This window comes from Thalassophryne amazonica, chromosome 5, assembly GCF_902500255.1.
Source record: "Thalassophryne amazonica chromosome 5, fThaAma1.1, whole genome shotgun sequence".
In the NCBI taxonomy this organism is placed as follows: Eukaryota; Metazoa; Chordata; class Actinopteri; order Batrachoidiformes; family Batrachoididae; genus Thalassophryne; species Thalassophryne amazonica.
In genome coordinates, this window is record NC_047107.1 from 114,033,443 (window position 1) to 114,047,584 (window position 14,142).

The window sequence follows — 14,142 nt, forward strand, 5'->3', positions numbered from 1 at the left end:
ATCTAAAATATTCAAGATGGCCACCGGTGGTCAGTATGACATATGAATCATCATTCTAGAATTGTCTATGAATAAAACATTGCAAAATTTTTTATAGTTTTGGACATATCACAGAGAAGGTAAATGCATTTTCTTCATAAATTTCACTGTATATTAGAGGTATTGATCCGATACCAAGTAAATACAGGCCCAGTATCGCCAATATTGATACTGATACTTTTTCATATTTAAGCTAAAGGATCCAAAAGACCTAGGACAGAATTTTGCCACACATTGTATGTGACAACAAAATACTTTATTATCACAATTAACATTTTTGTTTAAAAAATATCACTCAACACAACTTAAAACAAAATCTCCTGAGGTAGAGGGCTGACAAACCACAATACAAGGGTGCGCTGCTCCGTGTTCTGTGACACAGCGCAGCGCTGCTCAGACAGAGAGCAGACTTTGATGAATCTGCGTGTGCAGCAGTCAGTGCGTGCGGGAGAGAAAAAAAGCTTGAATATCGATCTTTTTACACGAGGATTGTTCAATATCAATACCAGCGTTGGTATCGATATTATCGATATTAGGATTGATTTGCCAACCTCTACTGTATATGATATGTGCTGTGAACGTGTTCAACACAAGGCAAATAGCATCCAAGTCGTCATTCAGTCAATACTTCGCCTTTCACCATAGTTTTGGTCTCAAATGAAAGCTAATGATTTGTAGTTGTAATATTAGTGCTTCATCTAGGCCCTAATACTTCAGTTTTTATTACAAAAAATCTGTTCATAAAATTTTTTGACATTTTTTGGTCCAGGTAAGGGTTGTGTATATGATTGTACTGTAAGCCATACAGAGAAGTGCCATTTTATCTTACAGAAATGAGATGGGTATCATATTAAAGTAGAGAAAATGGGCTTTTTTTTTTTTTTAGAAATATATAGATGGATATGGTTGATATTATATGTATAGGTATTTAAAGAAAGTTAAAAAGTACAAAAATTCAGCCCACGTACAGCACTCACGAACAGCTTTTAACCTTTAGGTGAATATTGCGCCAAAAGGTACATCAGGAATGAGTTATTTTCCTGTTACCACTCAAATTTCCACTAAGGATATTATAGAGGTTGAAAAAAATCAAGTGGCATTTTGTTGTGGGGGGTGGGGTGGGGTGCACGGCAGGCTATCTCAGCTCCCGGTCTATAAGAGTTGACCTGTTCTGCTTGTTCTCCCCATGAGAAGAAAACTGTGCGTCTGGGACCCATCTGAAGTCTGGAAATGGTTCAAGGTGTCAAAATAAATCCAAAAAGTCTTTCGGATGTTTAAATGTTTTATTCAAGAGAAGGAATCAGTTATGCAAACAGACTCATCATAATCTCTCAAAACATAGAAGGCCGACAGAAAAGAAAAAGCAATAAGTGAAGACCTTCGCCCGGCTTTTAAGTTTGTGGTTTCCAAAGATGGAGACACACGTGTAGGTTTCTTATTGGCTAAGCATCATCAGTACACTCTGACATCATCATTCTCATTGCACAGCTTCTTACATCATCAAATCAAAAGCAATGTTCAAATTCATTGAAACTTTGCTGTCTTCAAAACACGACAGTCAAAATGTCTTTGTTCAAAACATTTGAAGGATCATTTCAGAATCTCTATTGTGACATTAAAATACAAATATTTTCATTCATACTGAGATACATCATTTTAAACACTTTCCATGTTGTTAAAACACTTCAATTCAATTAAAATGATCACGATAAGAAGCAACATGTTATTGTACCAAAAAATCAGAATGTGAATAATTTCATTATTTAGTAGCAGTAAAAAAATTGTATTTGACAAACCACATCAGACTTTATTAATTTCCAACCACAAGTGAATATAAGGTTTTCATATTTTTCTTCAATGTAGAGTCAAAACAACATGTTTTTTTTTCACTGGATAATGTGCCGTTTGAGGCAATATGTCAAAAGTTGATTTTTCGACAGCCTGCAGTGAGGACATGTAAGAATGTAACTGTATGTGTGCTTTTATAAGAAGTCAGAATAAGTTATCACTTATGTATTTTGCTGAAACAAAGAAAGGAGATATTTTCCTTTTATTTTCCAGCTGCTTTAGCAGGCTTTTTTAATTTTAACTTTGGGCGAGGTGTGCTCATGGAGCCTGAAGCGTTTTCACAATCTTTCAAGTCACCTATGATGGTACATTGTTCTATGTTTGCGTGGGTTTCTGCTACCTGGGTCGTCCTATAGAACCCTTTGGTCGTTGTCTGTGTTTTCTTGCCACCTCGGTAGGTGCGGATCAAGGTTGCTGTGAAAGGGACGTCTGCTTTGTTCACCTGTGCAACCATACTGACAGTACAGGACTGTTTTGGTGGAACTGGCACTAACACAGAAACAGAGTACGACTGCGTCTCAGTATTACTGGTTCCCTTAGTAAACTCCCTCGTTGCTTCCATGCTAATTTCAAGTGTTGCAGAGGCAACGTCAGGAATTCCAGCTGTGACACTAGTTGTGACACCTAATGTGACTGAATTCATGACATCCCACCTTTCCTCTGTCATAATGTCTTTGGTGAGGGTAACTGTTTTTGTAACTTCACGGCAGTGCTGGTTGTTGGCGGTAGATCTGCGCATGACTTCTGGTTTACCCTCAATGACAGAAACCCCTTCAGTCTGGTATTTCACATCTTTCATGGTCTGTTCAACAATGTCTTTATTCATAGTCAGAGCCTGGTACGTCTTGGTCCAGGTCTCTGCACCGTTCCAACCATAATATAAGCAGTGGTTAGCAGGCTCTATTTTCCCAAGACCGTACACACTCTTCCCTACAAATATCTTATTCCTATCGCATGTACTGACTGCGTTGGCTGGCACTGAACCACCGTAACCGTCCTTCCACTCCAGAAGCTCAAAGTTATCTCTGTTCACCAGGATATAAAAGAAGACATTGCAAATACTTGCTTTTCCACCAAAGGGGTAGTGGCACTTTGAATCCTTGGTGCTGAAGTAACCAGCTTGGCAAAGACATTTGCAGACATACTCTGTGCGAGCCGGACTCACGTAAGTGTTTCGAATCGAAACAGCTCCATCAGGCAGAGATCCTTTATATTCCTCCCAGTGTAGGTTGGTCTCATCGTTGCTGGATCGAGCCACCCTTACTTTAAGATCTTTGGAGAGAAAGATACACAGACACACAGAACTACATTAAATCTCTTCATCCTCATTGACAAAAAAAGACAAGATTTTGTAAATTTTGTAAACCAAAATGATAAATGGTTAACATGAGTGTGTTCCTCTGCCAAGGCCCAGCAACCTGATTTAATCCTGCTCAGCTAACTCCAGCACAGATCATCATCAGGATTCTCTTCATGTTCTGACTAATCCTGCTCTGCATTTATCATGACAGTGTTGCCATGTTTGTTGTGAGTAATGTGCATTATCCCAAACAAATAAAACACATATTAATACCAATAATATGTATCAGGAAAACATGTTTCCACATTTTGTGTTGAAAGTGAATGAACAAAAATAAAATGCCTAAAATCAGTGTTTAGCAGCATTTTTTTCTCTCTCTTTTGTGGACAAGTGCAAAGAATCTTGTGCAGTTAAACACTGGAACTCTGTCTGAACCACAACTTCTGGTGCTGAAAAATGAACCCAAAACAACGGTGCCAAAACCTGCAGTTCCTACAGTGTTCACTTGAGGCTGGCTCCAAAAGTAAAACAGTCCCCATAGAATGCCATGTTGAAATGCAGCAGAAATAATTAGGGCTGTGATGATGCACTTCGCACCAATACGATATGTATCATGATGCTTAGAAATGCCATTCTACAAGCATTTCAATTTGTAAAGACATTATAAATCTCTTTTTTTAAAATGCACATCATGTTTTTTTTATTCTTCCCCCGCAGGATAACCATAGTGTATATTTGATAATTAAATAATGAAAGTACTTTTTGAATGATGACGTGGTATCTGACTTTTTTAGTGAACAGTGACTGAACACGTGGTGGAGGAGATCACTCTGCACTATCTCTGGCAGATATACAGAATTTACTTTCTGGCATGGGAGAGCATATTATTACAAACCTGACAGTTCACATTTCTTCTAACCACAGTACTTTGCCAAACATGAACAGACAATTCAGGGCATGGACATGTCAGTGAATGTTTTATTTTTGGGTGGAATAACTGGATTACAATCCAGAAATTGGAGCCATATGAAGGATAATGAACAATTAAAAATTAAAGTTACTAATTTCAGTCTGAGTCCAGGAGGTACAATGTTGGTATAACAGGTATTCAAGAAGGAAAAGGACACACCAAAAAAACCACAGAAAAAGAAATAATCCTGGGCTGATATATTTTTTATTCGTCTCAGTCTGCTGGACAGTTGGGTGAATGAATACAATTACGGATCCTCTGTTCACAAACTCTCTAACCTCTAGCTCTTGCTTGCCTCTACTGGTGGTTGGCTCTCACTGCAGTATTGTATCACTTCCTGTTCCGGAGCACAGCGGTGTTTTTCTGTATCTGTTAGCTGTTTAATCTGCGCAGTTAGATTGATCTAGTTATCTAGATTACGATTTGTTTCACAGTGTAATCTTCACGTGCCTTAGCTAAAGCACTCCTTCTGCTGAATCACCTCTAAATTATTTACACATTATTCACTTTGCGTGTTTTTAGGAATCCGCTAGCTTAGCGCAGCTACTAGCTCTTAGCCGGTTTAGCATGGCGGCTTCTCCTGTCTCTCCCGCACTTTTCTGCTCTGGGTGTGAAATGTTTAGTTATTCCTCGGCCTCCTTTAGCAGTAACGGTACTTGTAATAAGTGTAGGTTATTCGTAGCTTTGGAGGCCAGGCTGGGTGAATTGGAGACTCGGCTCCGCACCGTGGAAAATTCTACAGCTAGCCAGGCCCCTGTAGTCGGTGCGGACCAAGGTAGCTTAGCCGCCGTTAGTTCCCCCCTGGCAGATCCCGAACAGCCAGGAAAGCAGGCCAACTGGGTGACTGTGAGGAGGAAGCGTAGTTCTAAACAGAAGCCCCGTGTACACCGCCAACCCGTTCACATTTCTAACCGTTTTTCCCCACTCGATGACACACCCGCCGAGGATCAAACTCTGGTTATTGGCGACTCTGTTTTGCGAAATGTGAAGTTAGCGACACCAGCAACCATAGTCAATTGTCGGCATCCATCCCACTTTGGATGGAGCAGCTCTCATTTCTAGAAATCTGGCCAATTTTCTTAAATCCTCCAAACCGTGACTATCCAGGGTTGGGACCAGGAAGCAGAGTTGTAGTCTTACACACCTCTCTGCAGCTTCTCTCCCCCTGCCATCCCCTCATTACCCTCCCTGTAGAGACGGTGTCTGCTCCCAGACCACCAACAACCAGCAAAAATCTATTTAAGCATAAAAATTAAAAAAGAAAAAATAATATAGCACCTTCAACTGCACCACAGACTAAAACAGTTAAATGTGGTCTATTAAACATTAGGTCTCTCTCTTCTAAGTCCCTGTTGGTAAATTATATAATAATTGATCAACATATTGATTTATTCTGCCTTACAGAAACCTGGTTACAGCAGGATGAATATGTTAGTTTAAATGAGTCAACACCCCCGAGTCACACTAACTGTCAGAATGCTCGTAGCACGGGCCGGGGCGGAGGATTAGCAGCAATCTTCCATTCCAGCTTATTAATTAATCAAAAACCCAGACAGAGCTTTAATTCATTTGAAAGCTTGACTCTTAGTCTTGTCCATCCAAATTGGAAGTCCCAAAAAACAGTTTTATTTGTTATTATCTATCGTCCACCTGGTCGTTACTGTGAGTTTCTCTGTGAATTTTCAGACCTTTTGTCTGACTTAGTGCTTAGCTCAGATAAGATAATTATAGTGGGCGATTTTAACATCCACACAGATGCTGAGAATGACAGCCTCAACACTGCATTTAATCTATTATTAGACTCTATTGGCTTTGCTCAAAATGTAAATGAGTCCACCCACCACTTTAATCATATCTTAGATCTTGTTCTGACTTATGGTATGGAAATAGAAGACTTAACAGTATTCCCTGAAAACTCCCTTCTGTCTGATCATTTCTTAATAACATTTACATTTACTCTGATGGACTACCCAGCAGTGGGGAATAAGTTTCATTACACTAGACGTCTTTCAGAAAGCGCTGTAACTAGGTTTAAGGATATGATTCCTTCTTTATGTTCTCTAATGCCATATACCAACACAGTGCAGAGTAGCTACCTAAACTCTGTAAGTGAGATAGAGTATCTCGTCAATAGTTTTACATCCTCACTGAAGACAACTTTGGATGCTGTAGCTCCTCTGAAAAAGAGAGCTTAAAATCAGAAGTGCCTGACTCCGTGGTATAACTCACAAACTCGTAACTTAAAGCAGATAACCCGTAAGCTGGAGAGGAAATGGCGTCTCACTAATTCAGAAGATCTTCACTTAGCCTGGAAAAAGAGTCTGTTGCTCTATAAAAAAGCCCTCCGTAAAGCTAGGACATCTTTCTACTCATCACTAATTGAAGAAAATAAGAACAACCCCAGGTTTCTTTTCAGCACTGTAGCCAGGCTGACAAAGAGTCAGAGCTCTATTGAGCTGAGTATTCCATTAACTTTAACTAGTAATGATTTCATGACTTTCTTTGCTAACAAAATTTTAACTATTAGAGAAAAAAATACTCATAACCATCCCAAAGATGTATCATTATCTTTGGCTGCTTTCAGTGATGCCAGTATTTGGTTAGACTCTTTCTCTCCGATTGTTCTGTCTGAGTTATTTTCATTAGTTACTTCATCCAAACCATCAACATGTTTATTAGACCCCATTCCTACCAGGCTGCTCAAGGAAGCCCTACCATTATTTAATGCTTCGATCTTAAATATGATCAATCTACCTTTGTTAGTTGGCTATGTACCACAGGCTTTTAAGGTGGCAGTAATTAAACCATTACTTAAAAAGCCATCACTTGACCCAGCTATCTTAGCTAATTATAGGCCAATCTCCAACCTTCCTTTTCTCTCAAAAATTCATGAAAGGGTAGTTGTAAAACAGCTAACTGATCATCTGCAGAGGAATGGTCTATTTGAAGAGTTTCAGTCAGGTTTTACAATTCATCATAGTACAGAAACAGCATTAGTGAAGGTTACAAATGATCTTCTTATGGCCTCGGACAGTGGACTCATCTCTGTGCTTGTTCTGTTAGACCTCAGTACTGCTTTTGATACTGTTGACCATAAAATTTTATTACAGAGATTAGAGCATGCCATAGGTTTTAAAGGCACTGCGCTGCGGTGGTTTGAATCATATTTGTCTAATAGATTACAATTTGTTCATGTAAATGGGGAATCTTCTTCACAGACTAAAGTTAATTATGGAGTTCCACAAGGTTCTGTGCTAGGACCAATTTTATTCACTTTATACATGCTTCCCTTAGGCAGTATTATTAGACGGTATTGTTTAAATTTTCATTGTTACGCAGATGATACCCAGCTTTATCTATCCATGAAGCCAGAGGACACACACCAATTAGCTAAACTGCAGGATTGTCTTACAGACATAAATAAAGACATGGATGACCTCTAATTTCCTGCTTTTAAACTCAGATAAAACTGAAGTTATTGTACTTGGCCCCACAAATCTTAGAAACATGGTGTCTAATCAGATCCTTACTCTGGATGGCATTACCCTGACCTCTAGTAATACTGTGAGAAATCTTGGAGTCATTTTTGATCAGGATATGTCATTCAAAGCGCATATTAAACAAATATGTAGGTCTGCTTTTTTGCATTTACGCAATATCTCTAAAATTAGAAAGTTCTTGTCTCAGAGTGATGCTGAAAAACTAATTCATGCATTTATTTCCTCTAGGCTGGACTATTGTAATTCATTATTATCAGGTTGTCCTAAAAGTTCCCTAAAAAGCCTTCAGTTAATTCAAAATGCTGCAGCTAGAGTACTAACGGGGACTAGAAGGAGAGAGCATATCTCACCCATATTGGCCTCTCTTCATTGGCTTCCTGTTAACTCTAGAATAGAATTTAAAATTCTTCTTCTTACTTATAAGCTTTTGAGTAATCAGGTCCCATCTTACCTTAGGGACCTCGTAGTACCATATCACCCCAATAGAGCGCTTCGCTCTCAGACTACAGGCTTACTTGTAGTTCCTATGGTTTGTAAGAGTAGAATGGGAGGCAGAGCCTTCAGCTTTCAGGCTCCTCTCCTGTGGAACCAGCTCCCAATTCAGATCAGGGAGACAGACACCCTCTCTACTTTTAAGATTAGGCTTAAAACTTTCCTTTTTGCTAAAGCTTATAGTTAGGGCTGGATCAGGTGACCCTGAACCATCCCTTAGTTATGCTGCTATAGACGTAGACTGCTTGGGGGTTCCCACGATGCACTGTTTCTTTCTCTTTTGCTCTGTATGCACCACTCTGCATTTAATCATTAGTGATCGATCTCTGCTCCCCTCCACAGCATGTCTTTTTCCTGGTTCTCTCCCTCAGCCCCAACCAGTCCCAGCAGAAGACTGTCCCTCCCTGAGCCTGGTTCTGCTGGAGGTTTCTTCCTGTTAAAAGGGAGTTTTTCCTTCCCACTGTAGCCAAGTGCTTGCTCACAGGGGGTCGTTTAGACCGTTTGGGTTTTACATAATTATTGTATGGCCTTGCCTTACAATATAAGGCGCCTTGGGGCAACTGTTTGTTGTGATTTGGCGCTATATAAAAAAAAAAAATTGATTGAATTGATTGAATTATCAGCAAGATAATTAATCAGGGATTGATAATTAATTAATTAATGTTTACTGTACATTAGCTGTAAATATGATGATTGGAAATATGGGCATGAAGGGTCAAGATTATAAAAGGTCTCCTAAGAGGTTGTCGTGTGGTTTTCTCAATCCTTTTACCTTAAATACAGAGCTTGAAATTAAAGTGTGTCTTTATTCCGATGATCTGCTTCAGTGTGTATCAGATCGTGCTTTATCACTTCCATGTATTCTATACTGAATCAATTTGGACAAATAGCTGGATAGAAATTAGACTTGCAGAGAAGTGAACTTTTCCTCCTAAATTTTGAAGCAGAGGAACTTGTTTTGAGTCACTTCTCCCTTTGAAAAACTTAATATAAGACATGTGGGTATTGAGGTCACTCCCTCCCTCTCAACTACCTTCACTGTGTGAACATATGAACATATATGTGAACATATGAACCAATGGGCCTCATCACCAGTATCTTTGTGGAGCATATCAGCTTTAATCAAGTTCATAAGTCACTTCCAAAACTTGCCCATCCAAATGTAAAAAATCTTTTTTTTTTTTTTTTTAATACAATTGATAAAAGTATGACCTCTTTCATATGGGAGAACAAATCTCGTTCGGATTGCAGGACCTCATCTCCAGAGAGTGCTCTGAGGGGCTGGCTGCCTAATTTCCTTTTTTATTACTGGACATGCAGCATTCTGAAGTTCATTCATTGGTGTGAAGACACAGCAGTTACAGCAAAGGCAGTTAAAGTGCTCATCATGTCAGAACAATCTGTGCTCAGTGGTTGGTGCAGCCTTGCCCCTTCTTAGCAATAATTTAAGTCCAAATACAATGGTTAATAACGCAGTAAGAACATGTGCCTCCTCAGGATACATTTTTGTCTGCAGACAACTTCTGTCCTCTCCATCATTAAGTGAAATTACATGTTTATTTCTTCTTTTTCCGATTTAACATTCACTTTTTGGTCTGATGTGGGGATCTGTGCAATCTACAACCCCAGTTCCAATGAAGTTGGGATGTTGTGTAAAATGTAAATAAAAACAGAATACAATTATTTGAAAATCATCTTCAACCTATATTCAATTGAATACACCACAAAGACAAGATATTTAATGTTCAAACTGATAAACTTTGTTTTTGTGCAAATATTTGCTCATTTTGAAATAGGTGCCTGCAACACATTTCAAAAAAGTTGGGACAGTGGTATGTTTACAACTGTGTTACATCATCTTTCCTTCAAACAACACTCAGTAAGCATTTGGGAACTGAGGACACTAATTGTTGAAGCTTTGTAGGTGGAATTCGTTCCCATTCTTGCTTGCTTGATTCTGCTCCTACTGGCAATTAGGATGGGTTAAATGCAGTAGACACATTTCATTGTGCAGGGAACATGTTCTTCTGTGCATATGACAATAAAATTCTTTTGAATCCTTTGAATTGGAATGTACGACTTCAGTTGTTCAACAGTCCGGGGTCTCCATTGTCGTATTTTGCACTTCATAATGCGCCACACATTTTCAGTGGGCAACAGGTCTGGACTGCAGGCAGGCCAGTCTGGTACCTGCACTCTTTTACCATGAAGCCATACTGTTGTAACACGTGCAGAATGTGGCTTGGCATTGTCTTGCTGAAATAAGCAGGGACGTCCCTGAAAAAGACGTTGCTTGGATGGCAGCATGTGTTGCTCCAAAACCTGGATGTACCTTTCAGCATTGATGTGACATCACAAATGTGTAAGTTGCCCATGCAATGGGCACTAACACACCCCCATAACATCACAGATGCTGGCTTTTGAAATTTGTGCTGGTAACAGTCTGGATGGTCTTTTTCCCTCTTTTGTCTGGAGCACATGACGTCACGATTTCCAAAAACAATTTGAAATGTGACTCCATCAGATCACAGCACACTTTTCCACATGTGTTCTGTCCATTTCAAATCAGCTCAGGCTCAGAGAAGGTGGCGGTGTTTCTGGATGTCGTTGATGTATGGCTTTCGCTTTGCATGGGAGAGTTTTAACTTGCACTTGTAGATGTAGTGACGAACTGTATTAACTGACATTGGTTTCTGAAGTGTTCCTGAGCCCATGTGGTGAGATCCTTTAAACAATGATGTCGGTTTTTAATACAATGCCCCCTGAGGGATCGAAGGTCATGGGCATTCAGTGTTGGTTTTTGGCCTTGCCTCTTACGTGTCGAACGTTCTCCAGATTCTCTGAATTTTCTGATCATATTATGGACTGTCGAAGATGGAATCCCTAAATTCCTTACAATTGAATGTTGAGAAACATTGTTCTTCAACTGTTGGACTATTTTTTTCACGCAGTTGTTCACAAAGTGGTGATATTCGCCCCATCTTTGCATGTGAATGGCTGAGAATTTTGGGGATGAGAAAGAATTCCACTTACAAAGCTACCACAACTAGTGCCCTAAGTTCTCAAACACTTCTTGAGTGTTGTTAGAAGGAAAAGTGATGTAACACAGTGGTAAACATACCACTGTCCCAGCTTTTTTGAAACGTGTTGTAGGCATCCATTTCAAAATGAGCAACTATGTGCACAAAAACAAAGTTTATCAGTTTGTACATTAAATATCTTGTCTTTGTGGTGCTTTCAGTTGAATATAGATTGAAGAGGATTTGCAAATCATTTTATTCTGTTTTTATTTACATTTCACACCATGTCCCAACTTCATTGGAATTGGGGTTGTAAAATCTATATGTAGAAAGCAATCGTTTTCTAACTTGTTCCAAAGCGATGTTCTACCAAGGAAGCATTTCCAAGTTACCTGCAGAGTCGGAGTTTGTGCCAAAAACCATAACATATAAATAAATAATACCTTTCCAGATAAACCTATAAAATGACATGGCAACCATATCCTTCAATTTAGCACAGACTGCAAAGGACTGCTATGGCAGATTTATATCAGTCGGCAACATCAATTCACACTCTATGAAAAGGGCTTGAGACTCTGACCTTGGAGTAGTTCTCACAGAAGAACAACAGGGTGCCATCTTAAGTTTGGTACACATATCATCTACAATTGCACTTTTAGCCGGTAGGTAAAAAAAAAATTAAAAATTAAAAATCTTTGACTTCAGTCTTCACAAATGTTTATAACTGTTTAAACTTATTTGCAATGCCTCCAAAATTATGTTAGCGGCCAAGAAATTATCGGACCTAAATTTATCGGTACCTAATTGGTCAGCTGATGTTTTTCAAAGATATCTAAAAAGCTAGTCCGACAATGAAAACATTAGCTTTGATAATTAGCAGTTAGCAAATTCACGGACCTGTGCCCACCACTGCCTAAATCTTCAACGACTGGATGAATAGTAAAGATTTGCATCTCAGGGTTGAGAACTCTGAAGTTAAATATGTGATGCATTTGCTTTTCTTGTGGAATAAGATCTATGAAAATCAAAAAAGATATCTACAGTTTTTCTCAATAGGTAAGGAAAAAAAATTGAGTCATGGTATCAGCAGTTTGCCTGATGTGCAGAAGTTATGATGTCCCAGTTGAAAAAACAACAGCCAATCTCAGGGCTGTGAAATGAAAATTGTGAAGTCCGAGGAAAATTTGCAGGGGGTCGAGCCGAGGTCTAGGGCCTGTGGGCCCCAGAAACCAAATTAAATTTGTATCTAATGATACATTTTCAGCATCTCCTGGAAGAAAACATCTGAAAAGAAGTGCATATTTAAATGATCATAGATTCAACCTTTCATTTGAACTATCAATGATAATGTTGAAATAACAGAATGTGACGTGAAACTAGGACCTGGAATGATTTTCCTTTTAATTGAAAACCAAATAATTCATTAACTCAACTTAACAATTAAACTACATGAAATTCATGAAGACTGAAAAGACTGTTAAAGCATTTCAAAAACCACAGCTAAAGCTTGGAGAATATTTTAAAAATCAGGGTAAAATGTCAATAACATACATTATAGTAAAAATGTCACGTATTGTTGTGTAAATTCCTGTAAATCTGTCTTTTTTTCCATAAAAAAGTCTACATTAATAAAAACTCATTTACATTCTTGTGTACATTCATGTAAATCCATTCCAAGCCACAATGTCTTTTTTCCAATCAAAGAAAGTCTAGATTAATTATAAAAAAAGAGTCACATAATCTAAAATCCTGTTTGAACAGCAAAATGTTGATTTTCCAGGGAGAGAACAATTCTTACTGTGTTTCCTGATGGCACAGTTTGCTTTTCTCGTTTATTTTTCCGATGTGTTCATGAAGCCAGTGACAATTCCACGGATTCTTGTGCTTATCAAACTTTTTTAAACTGTCTTTCCCAACATCTTCACTCTGTCTGATGTCGCTTCGTGACACAGACAGGCTACAAAATTATTTTTTTAAAAACTTGAGAGCTCGAAAAGATGTTTATGATGTCCACATGCTACGTTGAGCTTAAGCATCTTGCAGGAGCCACACAGCCTCGCCACAGCAACCAACCAGTCCCACTTTATGACAACTGTCGCAACAGCTACGCTTTGAGTGGCATTTTTCCTCTGTGAAGTTCTGCGGATCCAAGGACACAGATTTGTATCTGTAACACACAGATCAGTGTCCGCGAACTTATAAAACTTGCAGGATGTAATTAAAAAAAAAGGAAACACTTTGCGATAGGAATTTTAAAAACTCAGTGACAAACACAATTACAGAGTACAACGCTAACACCCCCCCCCCCCCCCCATGATGAAATCCACAGAATTCCTCGGATCCTCTGAGTTTTCACAGCCCTGCAATCTTAATTCAAAATGTTTTGACCAATTTTTATGCAGCCAAGTCCGGGGTTATGTACTTTGTACCCGATGAAGAATTATTAATGATGGTAAATCAAATCAAACACCACTTCATACTTTACTGGTTCTCTGCTCTGAGAACATCTGTTTATCTTTACCTTTCTCTGCACTGGTCCAGGACAGAAGCAGCAGGGTCACGAGCAGCACTGACGGATTCATCTGGAAATTCAACAGGACAAAAAAAAAAAAAAAAAAAAAAAAAAAAAAATCACTATTTTTTATTTCCAGGTTATCACATCACGTTGGTTTACATCCTATTTGGAAAATCGGTTGTTTGCTGTGCGCCTTGGCCCTTATTCGTCTGATGTTGCCCCACTAAAATGCAGAGTACCACAGGGTTCCACTTTGGGCCCTTTATTGTTTTCTCTGTATATGCTGCCACTCGGGTCAGTTTTTAGAAAATATTATATTTCTTTTCACTGCTTTGCAGATGATCTTCAAATTTATCTTCCGCTGTACCTGGGCAGAGACAATTTTAAACTTTTGAATAATTGTTTGAAGGAAGTGAAGGACTGATTGACCCATAATTGTCTTAATCTGAATGACTCTA

The 14,142-nt window shown here is 38.8% G+C and overlaps 1 protein-coding gene across 1 annotated transcript; it reads right to left on the reverse strand.

Annotated features, from left to right (window-relative positions):
* Positions 1-1,899: 1,899 nt before the first annotated feature.
* Positions 1,900-13,751, reverse strand: LOC117509997 (natterin-2-like). The gene is made up of 2 exons (XM_034169604.1): positions 13,691-13,751; positions 1,900-3,159 (listed from the first exon to the last, which is right to left on the reverse strand). Exons 1-2 carry the CDS (start codon positions 13,749-13,751, stop codon positions 2,090-2,092), a joined length of 1,131 nt encoding a protein of 376 aa, XP_034025495.1. The 3' UTR covers positions 1,900-2,089.
* Positions 13,752-14,142: the final 391 nt, after the last annotated feature.

What these genes read in the sequence shown, in the direction of transcription:
- LOC117509997 (XM_034169604.1), bottom strand. Translation starts at nt 13,751, where the DNA reads ATGAATCCGTCAGTGCTGCTCGTGACCCTGCTGCTTCTGTCCTGGACC. An exon ending in CTGGACCAGTGCAGAGAAAG is followed by an intron (nt 3,160 to 13,690) that starts GTAAAGATAAAC and finishes TTCTCTCCAAAG; the next exon opens with ATCTTAAAGTAAGGGTGGCT.